General features: G+C 40.1%; 1 protein-coding gene across 4 annotated transcripts in view; it reads left to right on the forward strand.

Annotated features, from left to right (window-relative positions):
- Nucleotides 1-19,230, forward strand: part of LOC122973429 (serine/threonine-protein phosphatase 2B catalytic subunit alpha isoform) — a 74,295-nt gene extending 55,065 nt beyond the window's left edge. Inside the window, exons 9-15 of one of the 4 annotated variants that reach the window (XM_044340917.1) lie at nt 6,016-6,141; nt 6,765-6,836; nt 8,381-8,407; nt 9,533-9,617; nt 10,874-10,971; nt 13,731-13,760; nt 17,448-19,230. In XM_044340917.1, the coding sequence (XP_044196852.1) occupies nt 6,016-6,141; nt 6,765-6,836; nt 8,381-8,407; nt 9,533-9,617; nt 10,874-10,971; nt 13,731-13,760; nt 17,448-17,650 (641 nt within the window). In that variant the 3' untranslated portion in view covers nt 17,651-19,230. The remainder of the gene's footprint in view (nt 1-6,015; nt 6,142-6,764; nt 6,837-8,380; nt 8,408-9,532; nt 9,618-10,873; nt 10,972-13,730; nt 13,761-17,447) is intronic. The other 3 variants (XM_044340919.1, XM_044340918.1, XM_044340920.1) reach the window with 3 other exon arrangements.
- The last annotated feature ends 1,099 nt before the right edge of the window (nt 19,231-20,329 follow it).

Consider the following 20,329-nt stretch of genomic DNA (forward strand, 5'->3'; position numbering starts at 1 on the left):
AAATAAACATCCCTCGAGCTAAAGGTCTTGCCAGAGATTTTTATGTTTAAGCTCTTAAAACTTCAACAAGTTATGGTTATGTAATTACTTGGTTCCCAATTCACTTGATCAATCATTTACTTGACATATTTCCCCCTGCAGTTGCACAATTCCATGGCATAGGCGCAGCTAACCGATACAGTCCTATCAGTCCTGTTGATGCTCTTCTAATCAGTCATGTGGGTGGGGTTCACTGGTAGAACCAAAGCCTCTGTAATGAATTGCTCTGCTCTTCGCTTCTAGCCGGAGCCTGGAGCCCACTGAGCATGTCCTGTGATTGATGGGCAATCGAGTGGGCACATAAATCTTAAAGGGGAGGGAGGAGGCATCAGCAGGTCCCATCAATCTAGTGCTGGGAGTTGGCCAGATTAACCAATGAGACCTTTTCGTGTGATGGGGGGCAGAGGGGGGGGGGGAGAAGTAGCGAGAAGTGCACCTCCCGCCAGAGAAGAGGAGGTGGAGGATATCTATGAAGCAACACAAACAAGCAAGGAAAAAGCTCCTCCACCAGAAGTGAATCGAACATGTAGCTGAGTCAGGATTATCAACACATGAATGATGCTCAGGGTGTGATTCTAAACAGATAAAGTCAAGCTTCATGGTGTCACCCATCCCTCCTTTTTATTTGTAGCCTAAACTGTTGGTTTTGCAGTAACTGTCGGGTTGCTGACCGGCTGTCCATCAATGCTCTGACCCCTGCACCCTCTCAATGAAATCAGAAAAGTGGCGCAGACATGGGTGAGCTGGCAGGGAAGCTTTGTTAAATGAGAACACTGCAACAGTGATTTAGCAGTTTTCACTGTTTGAGCTTTCACTGTTTAAGTCCTGAAGTGACTGCAGTAGAGAGAGAGAAAGGGAGGGGGGGGGAGCTGCAAGTTGGCAGTTGTACACTTTGGAGATTGCTTGCAGTTTTGTATTAATGGAACGTTTTCTGCTGCATCATTATTGACTGAACCTGAAAGCCACTAACGGAATCCTAATGGTTTTGGTGCTTGGATAAAATAAAGGCTAAATGACACTGATGTTGCTAGCGCTTCACCCCGGAGACAGTGAAGGATTGGTTGGTTTAGATCCATCTCACACGTGTTAAACCTTCCATAACCAAATTATCTCTCTTCTGTTATTGTTTGATGATGAGTTGGAAACAATGGATTGATGGAGTGGGAACTGGGTGATTTGAAGGGACGGGAAATAAAGTGGCATGATTGGCTCCTGGCCCTGCCACTGGAATAAATAGCAGGATGGAAGCTAGGGCAGTGATGACGCCAGCGCAGCAGGGAATTAATTTTCCCCCCTCGTCACGAGTGCTAGCGAGAAGAGTATCCCCTGCTGCAGATTGCCCACCCATCTGTTATCACTCTGGTCATTACTGGGCTTCCCTTCCGTTTTCTATAAACATGGTTCAGTTGTAAAACTTTTCATGCTGCATCAAACAAGAAAAACGGACAATGTAATGTTATGCAGGACAGGCTTAGACAGCTCTTGTTCCATACCAACTGGGATCTAAGGTCAATCATGAGCTATTGAAGACACTGTTCATATAAGCTGTATACTGAATCCTGGTTCTCATCCTCACAATATTATCTGAGTAAGAAATCTTATCCAAATACTATATTGAGCCATTTCCATGACAATTTGATAATGAACTCCATCCACTGAGGCAAGACCTTGAGATGCAGTGGAAAGCTCCAGAAAAAGCTATTAAATGGATATTGATTTCAGACTTTTTTTCTCAAACCAAAGTCATTTAAAATCCATTTAACACCTTTAGAGGATTTAGGTTGCCATAAACAGTTATTTGTCATAAATGAAACAGTATTTTGTGATTATTTTTAGTAGAAAGGTCAGATTTCTACTAAATCAGTATTGGCATCATACCATGCTGAAGTTATTGCTTTGTCATGTCAGACAGACATTCTCCATTTCATGAAATTATATTGCTGCCGTGATTACAATTTGCAGTGTCACTTTTGTCTTGTGCGAAGCTTGTCCACACTTTTGAGTGCCAAATCTCAGGTCACCATATTGTAAAACCATATTGACGCATGCATAAGTGCCAGTGTAGACGGAAGCACAGTTGCTCCACACACAGGAACCAATGAGTGGAAGCCAAAAACCATGTTTCATAACAAATCCTGGTTTTTATTCATTAGGAACTGGCTCCAATTCAGAACCGATTCTCAATACCAAAACCATGTGCGTGTGAACACAGTAGACATGAATGATGGGAGTTTCAGTTTCCTCTGCTGCAGCAAATGTTCTCATTAACTGAAAAAAGTAAAAAAGCATTCATGCATTGCAGCAGTTCGTGCACTACATTAGATCCTTACCCTTCATTCACATCTGACATCTAATTGAAGCAGAGCATTGAATGTAATGGACAGAGAAGATCTAAACAGCAGGCGTGGAATACTAACCCTGTGGAACTTGATACAAGAGGCCTCGGAGACAGATATGCAGTCAGCATTTAAGTGTCGGGACAGGACAGTGGGAATCTCCCCCTGATCTCAGAGCAGTTTTGAGCAGTCCTCGTTACCGGGGAAACAGGCTTCAGGCACTCCCTTATGAATAATTAATGAGCGGGCGTCACCTCGCAATATCTGTGTTACCGTGGCAGCAGGCTTTGGCCTCAGCTACCCTGTTACCACCGTCAGAGCAGCAGAGACATCTAGTGGCTGTCATGCAGTGCTAAATTGAGTCAAACTCAGCACACAGCTGGTCGCCACAAGGGCAATGCCCTCCTACTTCATAAGAAATAACTTTTCATCTGCACTAATGACTGTTCTAATTATGAGGAAGTAATTACAGTGCTGCTGATGTCAACCTCATCTGCATGTTTCATGCACTATCCAAAAAAAAGAAAAGCGGGCCTTGACCTGCCTGTACCCATAGCTTGACGAGCATGTTTGTTTTGCACGGGGGAGGTTGTCGGGTGTCCCTGTTCCTTTAAAGGGAATCCGGTTTGAAGGAGCAACGGCAGGGGAGCTGACCTTCTCCCCCGCTCTGCCTTTTTCCCTCCAGGCTTCCATGGCTGCATTCAATCAAGTGCCTCGACGATGTTTATGCAGTATGTGATGTTTATGCAACGGCTGCCCACGCGTGCGTTTGCTTTCATGCACGCCGACACACACGCATAAACACCTACAGCCCTGTCTGAGTGGAGTTTGTAATACAACAGTAATGCCATCCTTTTCTTATTGGGCTAGGTAGTAGTGTTTTTCTGATATTGATAATAACGCTATGTTAATTATACAGAGTATAGATGTTGTTCCCCTGCAGATATTTTTTCTGTTGTGTCTGTTCATTTGTGCAACCAAAGAGGTGATGGCAGAGGAATGTAATGCTTGGCAATACTTAAGGGACCACTTTGATTGCATAGTTACTGCACTGTATGCATTACCATGCCTCATTGATTACATACACACACACACAGAGGCTGAGGCAAACCCCAACCCAGCAGGATGTTTTCTGACCCGATTTGTGTTGCAACCGAGGTTATAGCTGCTTGGGATGCCAGGTTTGATGACTTGCTATTCCCGACCCTGCGAGGCTGAGGCAGGAAAGTCCCCCATGGTGACCCAGCCACGGTGTCCGCTTTCCCCACCAGACTGGCCTCGTGTATGAGAGAGGCAGGGACCTCTATATACAGCGTGGATATATTTATGTTTGGCGGCTCTCTTGTGCCTTAATCACGGCTGAGGTCACATGCGGCATGCTGTGGTCAGTGTTTAGGAGATGTTTTCAATGTCAGAAGTTCAAAGAGAGCATGTGATTTTGATGGGGCATTCTGCAAAATAAACTGATATACTATATACAACTCAAAGAGGAATACTGTGCATCCTGAGGCTTGAATTTTGTTTATGTACTGATGGTGTCAGTTATCTATACATATCCAGGGAGATGGAATCAAGCACATAAGGAGGGCCAGTGTCCGTCTCTGCCCTGTCCTGCTTTTGTAAAACAGCAACTGTCAAATAGGCTTTAATTAATCACAAAAAACACAGCTAATTCACTTTGCTGCTGTTATTCTGCTCCCTCTCTGTACCCTTACAGTGAACACCAGCCTACCCACACCCACTGGAGTCTCTACTGTTACATGATTAATGTAACTGCTTGAATAATTTAAATCCACTATGAGTAGAATCTTTATGTGTATTTTGGGAAATACTGATATTGTTCCGCTTCAGTTTTTGTATAGACATGTTAATTAGTAATTGAATTTTGTTACCTTTGGGCAGAGCCAGGCTTGCTGTTTCCAGTCTTTATGCTAAGCTAAGCTAACCAGTTGCTAGCTGTAGCTTCATATTTAATGTACAGACACGGGGTGTGGTATCAATTTTCTCATCTAATTCTCAGCAAGAAAGCAAAGAAACCTATTTCTCAAAATGTCAAATTTTAAAGCAAAAGTATTCATATTCTCGGAATAATGCAAAAAATATGGATTTTTATCTGAGCATGTGAGGGGAAAAAAATGCTCGGATGATGGCAAAAGCATGTCAGAAGGAATAAGCAGTTGCATTTCATATGTGTAATTGTCGGTGTCATGTCCATGTCAGCTTGTCCAGAAAATGAGAATAAATTAATGATCATCGTACAGCGTTCATTACTGTTTCCCATCAGTGCCTTAGCTTCCTGTCTCTGCCCACTCTCTCTTCGCCTCCTCAACAGAAATCGCTGCTTTTCTTTTAACTAATGAAGAGTGTTCAGCCTCACAGACCCCAAATGCTGAGCCATGTGTTTCTGTGATGTTATTCATGTATCCAATCCTGTAAATGACAGACATGTTTCACCAACTGGGGGCGGTAATCAATATGCAGAGGAAGTGTTCCAGAGGGGGGAAAAGGGGGAATTGATTTTTTTTTTCCCCCTAAACGCTGGTTACCTTCACTTTGATGCCTGTGCATTTCCTATTCCTAATTTACACATCTCAGTTTGTAGTTTTGCATATATATTAGTCCTTCTGTCAAAGTGGGAGATGGAAAATTGCTGATGTTAATGTCACCTTAAAATGTTGTATCTCTGTATATTTGCTCTTTGTGTAGATAGTTTAATAACCAGGATCCTTTTATTCACTGTCATGTCCCAGAGGTTGACTGAGTCACATCTAGGCTTCAGTCTCGGTGTGGATGAAAACCTTTTGGCCGCTTTACACTTTTTGTTTACGTTTTTGAGCCAGCTGGAGCTCTGTAAAAATGGGTGTTTTTGTTCAGTCACAACTCTGCATCGCACCTGCAGCTAATGAATCATTAACCAGAAAAAAATAAACAACAAAAACACCCAGGCGCATTTATTGCTTTCATTTAATATTTTAAAAACTTAAAGGTAAAAAAAACAAGCCCCGTGTCCCCCCTCAGGGAATGGCTTCATTAACCAGCTTAAGTCAGTTAAATAAAAATCTTTGTTTACAAGTGGAGAAAGCCTTGGTTTTGTTGTTCTGTTCAAATTTAATCTCTTAAATCTTCTTTCCAGCCATTCCTCACATATATGTTTCATGTATCTCCCGGTTGCTCATCAGCTGATGATATTCTCCCAACAACAAGCCTTGTTTCCTGGCACTATAGGCTGAGTACTTTGTGGGATATTCTCATCAGGCTAATAACATGTTGGACTGACATACTGTAGGGATATGTACCATGGAGTGTACCAGCTGCTAAGGCCATACAGTATTTCTAAATAGTGGTTGGGAACATGATGGAGGATTTTTCTTGGTCTGTTGAACTTTGGACTCATAACTTGCCGCCTTCTATCTTAGACTTTATAAGAAGAAAATAGAGACGTTATACTTTTCAACATTTATTGTTATATACATATGCATTAGGAGGACATGGAGAATCAGTCAACAATATAAAAGTTATATTTCCCTGATTGGTTTTATACCCCGAGGCTGAAATTGGAAAGTCATAGCATCTTCTCTTACACATTTGGACATATTTTAACAAACACCTCTCATGTCTTCTCTTTTCTCTCCCCCTCCAGCGGCAGTGCTGAAGTACGAGAACAACGTGATGAACATTCGACAATTCAACTGCTCGCCTCACCCTTACTGGCTGCCCAACTTCATGGATGTCTTCACCTGGTCCCTGCCCTTCGTCGGAGAGAAGGGTGAGCGAGCTTTTTCACGTACACATTCTATTGAGGGAATGTAATGCAGGCACTCACTGTAGCATGCCACTATTTGTAGTCGATTAATAGTTCATAGATACACTCACTGTTATTACACATGATTGAAGATAAAGAAATATGTTCATATGGAAATTCACAGGATTTTACAGTGGATATTCTTTTCATACACGTCCATATATGTTAGGAATGAGCACTAGTCGAGGAATGTTAAAAAAAAATGGCTAAACCTGATAAGAGACTTGGAATGTCTCAGCGTGATACATCTCTGTCTATTAATCATACATAACTGTTATCTCTCATTGACGCACACACTCTCGGAAGCCCATTTTGGGTGTGACCCGCTCACACGGATATTCCCAGCAGTGTTGCAAGGTTACACAGACACTGCTCACTGTGTGTGTGTGTGTGTATGTGTGTGCGGAAAGGTCATTCAGGTGAACTTTTGGCTGTCTTACTAGCACCACATGACTTGTTGCCTTTCCCGTATTTCTTCACAAATGCATGGATACCAAAATTGTGTGAAGCGGCATGTTTTAAAAACAAAAAAATCCATGCCAATGTTGTGAAATATATTTTTCTTCCTTTTTCTTGTTTCTCTGCAGTAACTGAGATGCTAGTGAACGTGTTGAGCATCTGCTCCAATGACGAGCTGACGACTGACGAGGAGCTGGATGGTAAGACACAGCAGTTCTCCCTGCAGTTTATCACGGATCCACTAGAGGGAGACACAAACTCATTCAAAATCTCATACACACACACATACACACACACACATTCTTTTCTGTTTTTTACACATACCAGACCTGATCTGCCCTATTTTCAGGACATTTCAGTTTAATTTGATTGAAACATTCTGCAACACATTCATCAACAGAGAGACAATCCAGACACAGTTTGACACAACCAAATGAATGAATCATCTGCATCTGCACCTTGAAAATACTTCCTTTAGTTAACCCAGGATATCAACTGACCCGTAGAAAGTCCAAAACACGCCTGACGCCATGACATTGAAAGTTATTAGAAGAGTTTTGTTCTATTTGGTCGCTCTGTGGTGTTCATACAGCACCATTACTACTATAGTTTTCATGCTTTTTATCATCATGTAAGAGTAGGGAGTTTGAGTCATCCATGGTTACAGCTTATCTACACCGAGATGACCAGATTTCCTCTGCCTGCCCCACCCCTTACTGCCAAACAGGAAATGATCTCACCAGTTCTTCCCCCCTTCTCTTCTCTCTTTTATGTTTACTGATGCACTAGCTTTGACTCTGTAAACAGCACCCAGGGGTGGAATGTCAGGATATCACCACATTTTAACTTCATATAAAACACTTTGAGACTTTTTTTTAAGCTAGCTGAGCTGAATGAAATGTCAAAAGATTGGCTAATCAATTACCTGGAAATATAAAAGGATGGTATATTTGAAAAAGATCCAGATATGTGAGGCGTGAACCACCCGCCAAATGAATTTTAAGAATGTTGTTGTTTTCTGATTGGAGATAAGTTATAATTCAGAACACGTGACATTCAATTTAAATTCAGATTGGCCAGTGGAACAACTGAACAACTATACAGTCCCTCAAATAATTAGCTGTTGTTCATCATTTTCCACCACTTCATACACACACTGTTTTTCATGATCCACTTTATTTTCACGTTTCCCTGCTCTCACTTTCACTCTTCAGTTTCCTCTTTAGCTAATTTCTTCTTATTTTCTAGTTTTGTAGCCATCTCCACTCATATATTTTGTTGATTTTCACTATGTTGACATTTGGATCGTACTTTCCTCTGTCTCTCTCGCTCATGATCTCCTTTTCTGTGCCCTCCTAATCTCTGATAATCCTTTTGTCGCCCTATTCTTTATCTGCTATTGTTTCCATGGTTTCTATCATGTTGATATTCCCAACCTCACTACTTTCTCACGTGTTATGCTGTTTCTTTCACATACTGTTTTCCTTTCTTTCTCTCTCTCTCTCTCTCTCTCATGCTGTGATGTTGTCACCACCTCGGTTTACCTCATCTAATTTCTCTTCTCTATGTTTTCCAGAGTTTTGTGTTCAAGGCATCGCTTTTTCTTTTTACACTCGTTGTGCTTTCTTGCATCTTATTTCGCCGTCTGCCCCACTCTTCGCCACCTCTTCTTTCATTCTGCAGCCATCCACTGATCTCTCTGTCCTTTTTGTTGTCTTCTCTTCTGGGGGTGTTTCATGAGAAGGACAGCTAATATATCCCCCCAAAAAAGGTACAAACACAAGCCGTACTGGTGTGTGCAGCGGTAGATAGTCCAGTGCTTGCTCTTTTGCATTTCAAAAGACTTTCAACTAACGTCACTGTTTAAAGCACCTTCTAACACTTCTACTGAGGCTCGCCGTTGGTCTTATTTAGATGTTTTTGGGAAACGTTGTGTCAGTAGTGTTACAGTTACATACTCCTGTGTCTGCTAAGGACAAATCTGACACATAAACAACAACAACAACAACAAAAAAATGATGTGATAGTTATATACCTCATTTTAGCAGTTACCCAAATGAATATTTTTGCTTTACACATTAAAGACAGCAGTGCTACTCAAGTGGATCAACCCTGTGGAAAAACACATTCTTAAGTATTAGTGGTTGCTTAGATGAAGGATGAGCAAAAGAGTTTTAAACAAGACATCAGACTGTCACAGTTCTTTCCTTTACCCAACCTTTCACCACATACCAACTTCATTTCCATCCTTCATACTTCGTGCATTTTCCAAGCGGGGTCCCTGGGGCCTTGAAACTGTTATTCCACAAAAAGGGTCTCTTTAAACAAAGTTTTGTTTTCCAGTCCAGGAAAAATCCTGTTTGAGTCTCCGCAAAAGCAAAACACAGCACAGGAAAAATCTCTTCACAGATTCATATTGAGTGTGCTCATCGAATGTGCTGAAAAGCCACATTTGGACAAGGAACAGGCCATTTACAGATGATGAAACAAGGTTTCAGCTACTACCCAGGGAAAATAGTGTGTAGGAGTTAAAGGGACTGCAACTGAAGAGCACTAGTGGTATAACACAGACGGCATGTACTGTATGCACTGACTGCTGAGAATTACTCTCCAAATTGCTGTGATGTGTGGGTGAATTCAAACGATTTTGTATGATATGAACATCAAGCTTCAATAACCACATGGTGTTTGCATCATGTTCATCTGATGCTGGATAAAACTAAAAGACATGCTCTGTCATGACACATTGACTACATTTTATGGTACTTAAAAATAAAGACACTAAGAGATTAAAACAAACACGGCACGCAGACAATAAATAACACTTCCACAGGATGTGGTTTAGTACTTGTGAGTCACAGTTTGTATGACTATCCCTGACCTCTAACCCTTCCAGGTGCCACAGCTTCTGCTCGTAAGGAGGTCATCCGCAACAAGATCCGTGCCATTGGAAAGATGGCCAGGGTATTCTCTGTGCTCAGGTATGTAAACATGAAAACCTCTGTGCTCTTTCAATTGAATTGGATATCTAAAACTGCACTCATCAGTATTTTTATATAAATGAATGGTCAAATGATTGTCATGTGAAAGTTGTTACTGGTAGTGACAAACTTACAAAGAATTATCACGCGACTACAGTTCCCTTCAGCTCTGTGGACTGTTTTATCATCTTTCAGCTCATTGTTTTGGTTTTACGACCCGCAACTTTTCTGTTTTGGTTCACTCTCACTGCTATCATCCACCTTATTTCCAGCTGCGGGCAGCTGTTTTCAGCCAAAAAGTTCTGATAAACCCACTGTACACTACCTGCCAAGCTCCAAACAGCAGACAGTTATCGAATAGCTGGTGAACATAGGTTTGGCTTTATCGCTTATCTAAGGCTGTATGAACCTTGCCAGAGGAAGGGAGTCTCTTAAACAAACAAGTATTTAATTTGAATCACTCAACATCCTGATTTTACTGTGGTTAATCTGCTTCTTACTTCGTAAGACAGCGTGCCCCCCCCCCGCTTTGCCCTCACACAATCCAATGAAGTCTATGAAAGCTAGCTAGCTATGAAAGCTTATCATGGTATTTCCCCTTTGAAACAACTGAAGCAGTTGTGCATTGTTGTTGCAGTTCCATGAATATAGTAACTGCTGTGTATAGTTTGAAATCTAAATTGGATTCTCCCCAAAATTATTTTTATTTACATCACCACAGGCAGGCTGCGGGCAGCTGTTTTCAGCCAAAAAGTTCTGATAAACCCACTGTACACTACCTGCCAAGCTCCAAACAGCAGACAGTTATCGAATAGCTGGTGAACATAGTGAAGCATTTAGCTGCTAAGCCAGATGTTTCCCTCGGGAGTTGGTGGAGAGCAAAAAGAACCAAAAAGAGAGTGAATATTGGACTCAAGTCACCAGAGACATGACTCCAAATGCTAATCTTGCTGTGTGTCTGATGGATGCATAATATAACAATTGTTTGTTAGCATGATAGTCATAACAGTAAAGATTTTAAGGTTATAAGATGTCAGACTTTTGTTTACAACTTGTTGCACTGCCCCCAAGTGGCTGAAAAATCACTATAGATTCTGCTGCTGTATGCTGGAAATTAGTATCTAGTATTTATATTTTAGTCATTTAGTAAGATTTAGAATGTCCAAACACATATTTCTGAATATTTAACAATAAAATTAGCTTTTGGGAAGTGATACCCAGAATATGATGTACATATTTCTGTGTTTATACTTTAGAGAGGAGAGTGAGAGCGTGCTGACACTGAAGGGACTGACCCCGACTGGCATGCTACCAAGCGGAGTGCTGTCCGGTGGCAAAGAGAAGCTGCAGAATGGTAAGATTGTCACCAAGTACCCAGAGACCCCCAGCTATGGCCCCCAGAACGGATTAACACACACAGACAATTTGCCCTTACACAGCAATACCCTGAATAAAGTGCTAGCTCAGTGTTTAGGGAAATACTGTATATACAGACTCCTTCCCTTTTCCTTCAGTGACGGTCCTGGAATTTCAAATTGCTGCCTCGAGGTAATACTGTAAGTGTAGTGAAAAGTTTCTGGCAGCTTCAGTCAGTATTGTTTCTATACTGTATGTTTAGTTAAATATTACTAACCAATAACAGCTGCTTTATCTAGTTTTCTCTCAACTTTAATATAGTTCAGTGTAATAATTTCCTGAATAAATGACTATAAAATATCAAGTTATATTTCCTAACAAACAGCACATTCTTTCCAAATAATGCCAAATACATTTAGCAGATTTTCTTTGTCCTTTTGTCTTCTCTAAAGTGTCTCCCTGCTGATGTCTGGCATTAATGCCCTGTCTTACCGCCCCGTCTCTTTGTGTATTCCACTGGTTTTATCTCAAATATCACCTGTATCTTTTTCTTTCTCCTTTCTCCCTAGAAACTGCAGGTATAATCGGTTGTGCAAGTATTCTGTTGTGGGGTTTTTTTTGTTTTGTTTTTTTTGTTTTTTTCCCCCCTCGTTTTGTGAGACAAGTTTAGAGTTCAGTTCACCCTCTCATGTTGAATTCCAAACACTCCCCAGATGAGTTTGACAAGCTGCCGCAGCAAGGAAGTGAAGGCTTTCTGGGAACGCCTTTACAAACACTTCAAATTTAGTCGGACTCCTCACAGACATGGTCACTTTGTTTTTCCAAAACTGAGTGCTTGTTTGGATCTCAGCATTTGCTCTTGTCAGGATAGACGCAGGATTCTCTGTGAAACAAAGGATGAATTGGAATTGACAACCAACTGTGAATGAAAGGGGGATAGCTGACGTCTGCCTTTTCATTCACAAGATAAAGCAGAAATCCAGACAGAACTTCCCTCTCCTCTCACAGGTTCTCACATAACAACAGCCAGGAGTTTCATGAATACACTCAATGTTATATTGCACACATTAAAGTCTTATGTTTATAGGAAGGAAGGTTACTCTTTACTTTAAAGAGAGCCTGAAACTTTTGCTGAACAGAGTCCACTATGGCCACAAAAACAGTTATGAGATAATGGTAAACACTTAAAATATACCCTAAACTGTCTCAATAATGTCTGTTACAGTAATGTCTAGCTTAAGTTCGCTAACATTAGCCACCATGAAACACTGATCATATCAGACCAAGACGGTCCGTAGCAGCAAAACCCCTGAGTTTAAAGAAATGAGCAAGGGTGCCTTTAATTTCACACTTTTCATTTCTAAAATGAATAGTGTGTTATTTCTTATTTTAAAAGTTACATAATTTCATGTAAACAGAGAACGCCCCTTAGTTTTATCTTTGACATATGAAATTCACAGGATTTTAGAGGATGCAGGTAGAATGATAGGAAATTCTTACAGTAGCTGTAAACAGAAGAAAAATTAACAGAAAATTTGTATTATTTGTTGTTTCCACAAATAATGTAACAGGTCAACTACACAAATAGTTTTGATTTGGGAGCTCCTGTGTGGGGAGAAGTAACCAAATTGGAACAGAGTAACATTTGGACTAAATTAGCGAATCTGAGGAATTTCAATCAGGGAGAATGGGATGAACTTCTCTATTGCAGCCCCACTGATTCAGGGAAAAAATAGCAATAGACACAAAGAAATTACACTTATTAAGCTCTTAGCTCAACATTAACTATATGTTTGGAGTTCCCTAACAAGGTTTTGAAACCACTAAACACGCTGGTACCCAGAATCATGTTTCTGCTTCTGACCTGAATGACAGTAGTGATTAGAGGACTTGCTGTGGTCCTAGGGACGAGCATATATGAATATGGAAGTTGAAGAGTATTTGTTTTGAAGCCATTGCAAGCAGCTGACACTAAAGAGAACCCCAGTGGAGGTAGAGTGATGTTCAGAGATTCCTGTTGCAACATTGGTAGAATCACATTGCTCCCCTCCTTTTAGGCAGACGCCAGTGTGCTTCTACTGTAATGTTGACTCCATCAACCATCCTGTTCCACTCGTGCCCTTTTTGTAATTTCTGCTCATCTTCATGGCGAAACTTAGTCTTCAGTATTGTATAGCTGTTACTTTGCTGTCACCTTCTGCCTCATTACCTGTCTTTGTGTAGCTGATTTACACAGTTGTGTGTGTTCATTTATTATCTCGAGAAAGACGGTAAAAACTTGGTAAGTGGTCAGTATGCCAAAGGTTTCTTTTCCCTCACATTTTCTTCTTGTACACAAAAGTATGCCGGCACTTTTGATATTTCGTATCAAAAGATGCAAATCTCGCAGTCCCAGATACTGCTCACAACACAACATCAACACTACATAATATCCGTTTTCCATGCGTCCTGTTTCAAAACTCTCTTTTTTCCATGTACGCTTTTATCAGTAAACAATTCATATATTCCCAGCTATATTGTGTTGTATTTGCTATTAGTGTTAGTGCTAAGGCTCATCCCTCTCCACTTCCTCCTCCTCCTCCTCCTTTCTCCCCTATGCTAACATCCATGTGTCCTTTGTCATAAAATGTGGAGATAACGTTAACCTTTGTTGTCGGCATTGGCTGTCTTTGCTGCTCATTGACTTGTTCCTGGGACAAAATGAACTCCTGCTCACTTCTCTCATTCGTTTTGCAACCCCCCTCTTCTTCTCTTCAGCTACTATTGAAGCTATTGAGGCTGACGAAGGTAAATAGGTCTGGCTGCCCTCTTCTGTTGCTGTTCATGGCAATAGAAAGGGGGCTCTGCTGGGTTTTCATCCATCTCGCTGGTGCTTGAATAGAGTGTGTTGGGTGTTTGGGCTAACAAAATGTGGCATAGTATTAACAGAGAAAAAGAAGTAAGTAATTAGGAAATCCTGTGGTCACACCTGTTTTAAAGGGGAATGGATTTCATAGCACAGATTTCATAATCACAGAGATCATACTGTGATATTGAGTGAGTGCAAAGCAAATGCTACATGTGCTGTTTCCACGGAAATGAGCAGATTAGTCTTAACTAACACAACAAAATGAATATTACAGTAGCTCTCGCAAATATATTCTAACATGTCACTGTTAATAGTATCTTTCATGCAAAATAAACTAATGAGAGACACTCAAGATAAAGATTGCACATTCACACTCTTACAATGTGGGAGGTGTAAATATACAAGTATCATCAGGTCATCTTGGAAGCAGTACTGAACCAACATACGGTATCCTTAAAGCCCCTGAAAACTTGGCTTTAAGCCTCAAGTATTTCTTCACAAGATTAAATACCCATCACTAAATAAGCTAACACTCAAAAACTTGATTAATCTGCTTTATCAGGACTATATGGATGTGGTTTGATCAGATTTGACTCTCGGTGACCAACAACAACCCATCAGCTGTCATCAACTGAGCCCCGCCCACTTCAAACCAGTGTGAACAGCACTGAGAAAAAGAAATAAATACAGAAATCTCTAATGCAAAATAAGCAAAACAGTTCTAACTTGTAAGAAAATAGTGAGTACATGGACAATCTTATCATTCGTAGTAGGAAGCTGATAGAGAAAACAAGTTTTCAGGGCCTTTAAGTGTTAGTGAGTCACACAGCACTTGATGAGTAGATCTCATCAAGGCACAACATTTTTGATGGTGAATAAGAAGAACCGCACATTCATGCTGTCCTGAAGGAATCAACAAATGTTTGTAAAATATGTCAACAAAAGTAACAAAGAGAATATGAAGTTGTGCGTAGGTTTGGCTTTATCGCTTATCTAAGGCTGTATGAACCTTGCCAGAGGAAGGGAGTCTCTTAAACAAACAAGTATTTAATTTGAATCACTCAACATCCTGATTTTACTGTGGTTAATCTGCTTCTTACTTCGTAAGACAGCGTGGCCCCCCCTGCTTTGCCCTCACACAATCCAATGGAGTCTTGCTATGAAAGCTTATCATGGTATTTCCCCTTTGAAACAACTGAAGCAGTTGTGCATTGTTGTTGCAGTTCTATGAATATAGTAACTACAGTGTATAGTTTGAAATCTAAATTGGATTCTCCCCAAAATCATTTTTATTTACATCACCACAGGCGCAAGAACAACCTCAACTGCGAGCTAAATAGTAGTTTGCCAGCTGCTATTTATGTTGGAATTGTCCAGTACTTCCTCTCTAGCCCCATAGAGGACAGTTCATTGTAGTGTCGAGACACTTCTCTGCTTCTTTCTCCATGTGGATCCTCTGTGGCCCTGCTGTGTCGTGTTCTTTCCTGTGAGCTGCTAATAACCTGTGTCTGACCTGTGCTATGCAGCAACACAACTACGCTGCCCATCATGCCCCTCTCCACGCTCCCCAATTTCCTCTAAAAATCCTCTAAAAATAATGCCCCCCCCTCATTTTAGAAAATCTTTGAAATCATAGTTTTTATTGTCATCAAGACCTTCCCACCCCTCCCCACAGCCTTTATGAAAGGTGGAAGTAACATCATTAAAACTTTTTGTCGTTAAACAAGACTAGGTCAAAACCTATAAAACAGGAAGTGGCCACATTCGGCCGAGGCGACTGATGAAGTTACACCAGAAGGCCGACCAATGGTGCAACTTCATCACTCGGTCACTCAGTCAGTCAGTCACAGCCTTTGGTTGTTGCGGTCCAGCCAAAAATGGTCTGAAATGAAACTCTGAATTTAATAAAACAGTGTTGAGTTGACAAATATGATCAAATCAGCCTGATTTTATTCATTTCAGTGGTATTTTTTTTTAAAAATCAGACATAATTTTTTCCTATTTCTATTATTCAGTTCAATGTAATTTGATTATTTAAGTCTAAATCGTATTGTGACCTCCACCCCTCATAACCACCAGTGAACCCTCAATTGCTGCATGCTCCAAGCAGACTAAACAAGTCGTTAGCACCCCAAGTACCTTTGTAGTGTCTTTGTACGTGAGCTCAGTCTCAACGTGGTTCTATTTTGTGGAAGTGAATGTCTCAGTGGGCTCCACTAGTGTTTTTTTTTTTCTCCCCTTGTTCTTTTGTCTCTTTGATCATTCTCCTTCTTCCCCTTTTATCATTTTTAATCTGTGACGTGATGGGGCGGTCTGGATGTTCGGGGTCCTCAGGTGCTCTGGTTTGTGCCTTTGAGTCAAGATATTCCTCAACATTAGCCGTATTTTTATTGATAAATGCACCGATATCCTCATAGAGTCCATATGTGTAGAAAATTTCCAAAATAGCAGCACAAGATGACCAGAAGATATATCTGTAGCTGTCTTTTCTCATATTTAAGGCTGATAGAGCATGGATGGCATGGCACAGTGAAAACCTGTTGACCCTGATGCCAGGAGTACCCACGATAGATTTAGAGGGATTATTTAATCCTGTTGTCTGTCCAGTTATAATATTTTAAAACTCTGATGGTGTTAATGTGTTGTCATTTCATAAAAATGAGTTTTATCCTTTTACATTAATTGTTCTCACATGTTATTGAAGCACTAAACTAACATGCAAAATGATCAATAGGAAAATATGTTGTACAATATGCTGTTGTCCTTTTTAAAATCATAGCACATTTAAACAATTCCGCATTGTTTAATTAACAACTTAGTTCAGCTTTATGAAAAATACAGATTCATGTCACATCATAGTTACAGTTTATATGTAAATTTTAATTTAAAGGAATAGTTCTACATTTTGGGAAATATGCTTATTCATTTCCTGGCGGAGAGTTAGATGAGAAGGTTGATACGACTCTCATATGTCCAGAAGCCGGTTAGCTTAGCTTAGCATAAAGACTGGAAACAGGAAAACTACTAGCCTGGCTCTGTCCAAAAGTAATAAAATCCGCCTACTAGCACCTCTAAAGCTCACTAATTAACATGTTATATCTCGTTTGTTGAATCTGTACAAAAATAGATGTAGAAAAATGACAAGTTGAGTGACAGTTTCGCACATGACCCACATAAAACTTTTCCATCCAGTCTTTATGCTAAGCTAAGCTAATTATCTCTTGACTGCAGCTTCACATTTAACGGGTAGACATGAGAGTGGTATGGATCTTCTTATCCAACTCTCGGCAAGAAAGTGAGAAGTTTATTGATTGAATGATTAGTGTAAACAACCCTTAAGCTACTCATTTTTCATGACCTGCAGTGGATGTAGTCAACAGCTTCTCAGATGCAGTCTCTAAGTTGTCGTTTTCTCAGAAAAACGCATTTTTTTTACTCATAACAATTCCATGAAACAAGATCAAACCAAAGATGAGACAAATTGATGTGTGGGTGAATGTGAGCGTGGAAAGCGTGACCCCATTTATTTATTTATTTATTTATTTTAATCATTTCATCTCTCCCCTCTAAAATCACCCCTGATTTCCCCCATTTTCTCCCCTTTTTTTTTTCTTGCATCTCAACAGCCATCAAGGGCTTCTCGCCCCAACACAAGATCACCAGCTTTGAGGAAGCGAAGGGCCTGGACCGCATCAATGAGAGGATGCCGCCGCGGCGAGATGCTTTGCCATCAGACGCCAGCCTGAACTCCCTCAACAAGGCCCTGTCCTCAGAGACCAACGGCACAGACACCAAGGGAAGCACCAGCAGCGGCAGCAACATCCAGTGAAGGCCAGCAGCAGGCGCCATCTTGGCCAACGGGGCTGCCCCGCCCCCAGCCTCATCACGGCCCGCCACCACAGAAAAGGGGCAGAGGGTGAAGGAGTGGAAAGGAATGGGAGTGTTGGAGTGTGGAGAGGGCTCACACTGGGGGGGACATCTCACTTGCTAGTCTTTGGATATGCCTTCAAAATATTAGTTAATAGTCAAATCTGCTAAGTTATTGCTGGTTCACGTTTCTGAACGGTCAGGCCTGTCTGTGCTTGATTCTACACCACACCGCAGTATGTCAGAGAAAAAGAGAGAGAGGGAAAGTAAGATCTTAAAGGTGATTTATTTGTTTTATTTTTTTCTTGAAAGACCCTTGCTCATTTACACCGAAATGGAAAGTCGTGTAACTTCTTACTAACTATTGTACGTTTACAAAAATACAGCACTAAAAAGGACAGAACATGAGATAACGTTTTTAACATATAAGGGTGTACAAACTAAATAAGGACTATTTATTGATAACTTTTTTTTTTTTGCTACTCTTATAAAATAGCTCTGAAATGAATTAGGCAGTCTTAAAAAGAATGTTGCAATGTTGTCGAAATGCCAAATAATGGAACGTTTTATGGTTTTGTACATATTATGCTTACCTCAGGTTCTTTTGGTGTGTGCTTTGACCTGATTTTTCTGTATAATGGCTAAATAACTCGGTAATGAATACCTATTTTCTTGAGTTTCATAACTGGAATTTACATTTACCTATCTATCATTTGCAAATATGTTTATTTTTTGTCTCTTTTGGAAGGGGGGGGGGTAGATTTATTGTGGCTTGCTGGAATTGAGTGTTAATTTTTTCTCTTTTTAAGTATTGCGAACAAAGTAAAAATAGAGAACCTATATTGTGTAAAAAAAAAAAGAAAAAAAAAGAATACAATAAACTTAAAGTGTCTGCCTATGCATGTTTTATAAAAATCAAACAAAGGAAATAGAAAATCTGAATACCTTGGCTGTGGAAGCCTGTTTTGAAATATATTGCGCTTTAGTGAACATATACTGGAAACGTATACCTGCATACTTTCAATTAACACCATGATGCTCTATGCCTTCAACTTCTTTTGTAATTGAAGCATTTAATTATCTAAGATGGACGAGAAATCATATTTTTAACCTGCGCTTGTAAGTGCACACAGTCCAATTAAGCATGTTTGACAATTCTTGTGAGGTGTGTGGTTACAATGTGGAACTCAAAAATGCATGATTAGCTGTTTGTGTCATATAACAGGTAAATCGGTTTTGTTCTGTTTTGTAAATGTGCCACAGAAAGTGTAATTTGATTATTATTACTATTATTATTTGGAACTCTGCTTTGTATATCAGTTACAGGTTTGATACTGCTCAATACTTTAAGATGAAACAAAAAAAAATACTTCAATCTTTTTTAAGAACTGCTTAAGTGCCCAAGTAATTCACTACACGACATGAAGCCTTGCTTTTGTAATTTAACTTCAAAACTGTTGGCAGATGAGGCATGCACTTGCAACTATGAAAAGTATTTTATATAACTGTTCAATAAAAATGTGCATGAATTTCAACTTGAAATGAACCTGCCTCTCCTCTATGTGTGTGTGTATGTGTGTGTGTGTGTGTGTGTGTGACTTAGGCCTCCACCAATGATTATGCAACATAAAACATCAACAATAGAACAATTCACACCTCGAAGTTCAAGAGGGGAAAATATATAATAGACCTTTAAAAAGCCCTCCAACCCTACATATTACCTCCAACTGTCCTCTATATGGAGCCATATCGTCTTTCCAATGTTAGGAGTTGATTTTTTTGTAAAATAGTCTTAGTGTTTTGCTGTTCTGTGTACAATTTTTTCTCAAGTGGAATTTGGCATTGACTGCCCAGTATGCAGATAGGAAATTGCTCCTTGGCAATTTTACAACAAAGGTGTTTCCTCTTCATCAACCTTCGTGACTTCTTTGATTAAACTCTGGAGACAAAGCCAAGATTGCGCAAGTATACCTGTCTACATAAGAGACAAATACCTGCAGTCTTCCCCTTTTTACAAAGATAAAATGTGGATTGGAGCGTAGAGACGTAGACTTTCAGAACAATTTGTTTTTTAAATTCCAGAGCAGATTTGCATCTCAGAAATACACATTTTTAAGCATAAATTTGCTTAAAAAGTACCATTGATTTGAGATATCAGAAAAGGATTCAAAATAACATTTTTTCTTTACATTAACTGCTCCTCTGCCATGAATCTAGATAAGATACTCCAACGTCAACCCTAAGTTTCACTAAACAGCCTATTTTCTTGTTTCTGCTCCTGCTTTCTGAAGTGTCCTTCAATGTTCTGTTCAACTGAAATCAAACACAATGCTCAAATGAAAGGAAGTAAACTCTGGCATCCTGTTTTTTGGGAGGGCCAAAAAACAGGAGCTAGATTTTGTAGCCTCAGAGGGATAATGTGAACACTAAGTGAGTTTGATCTTTAAGGGACAATGAAATGAGGACTAAGGCCGGTTGTTTACAGCTTCTGTTTGGCAGTAAAACGCTTTTGGTGTCATATAACAGCCTCAGCAAAGATATTTTAGCTATCATTAAAGATGCCTAAATAGTAATATGGTTTAGCCTCTGTGTAGCCCTATAACAGTCTGCATGGTGACCTACCTGAGGTCATCTCCATGCA

Source organism: Thunnus albacares, chromosome 22, assembly GCF_914725855.1.
Source record: "Thunnus albacares chromosome 22, fThuAlb1.1, whole genome shotgun sequence".
In the NCBI taxonomy this organism is placed as follows: Eukaryota; Metazoa; Chordata; class Actinopteri; order Scombriformes; family Scombridae; genus Thunnus; species Thunnus albacares.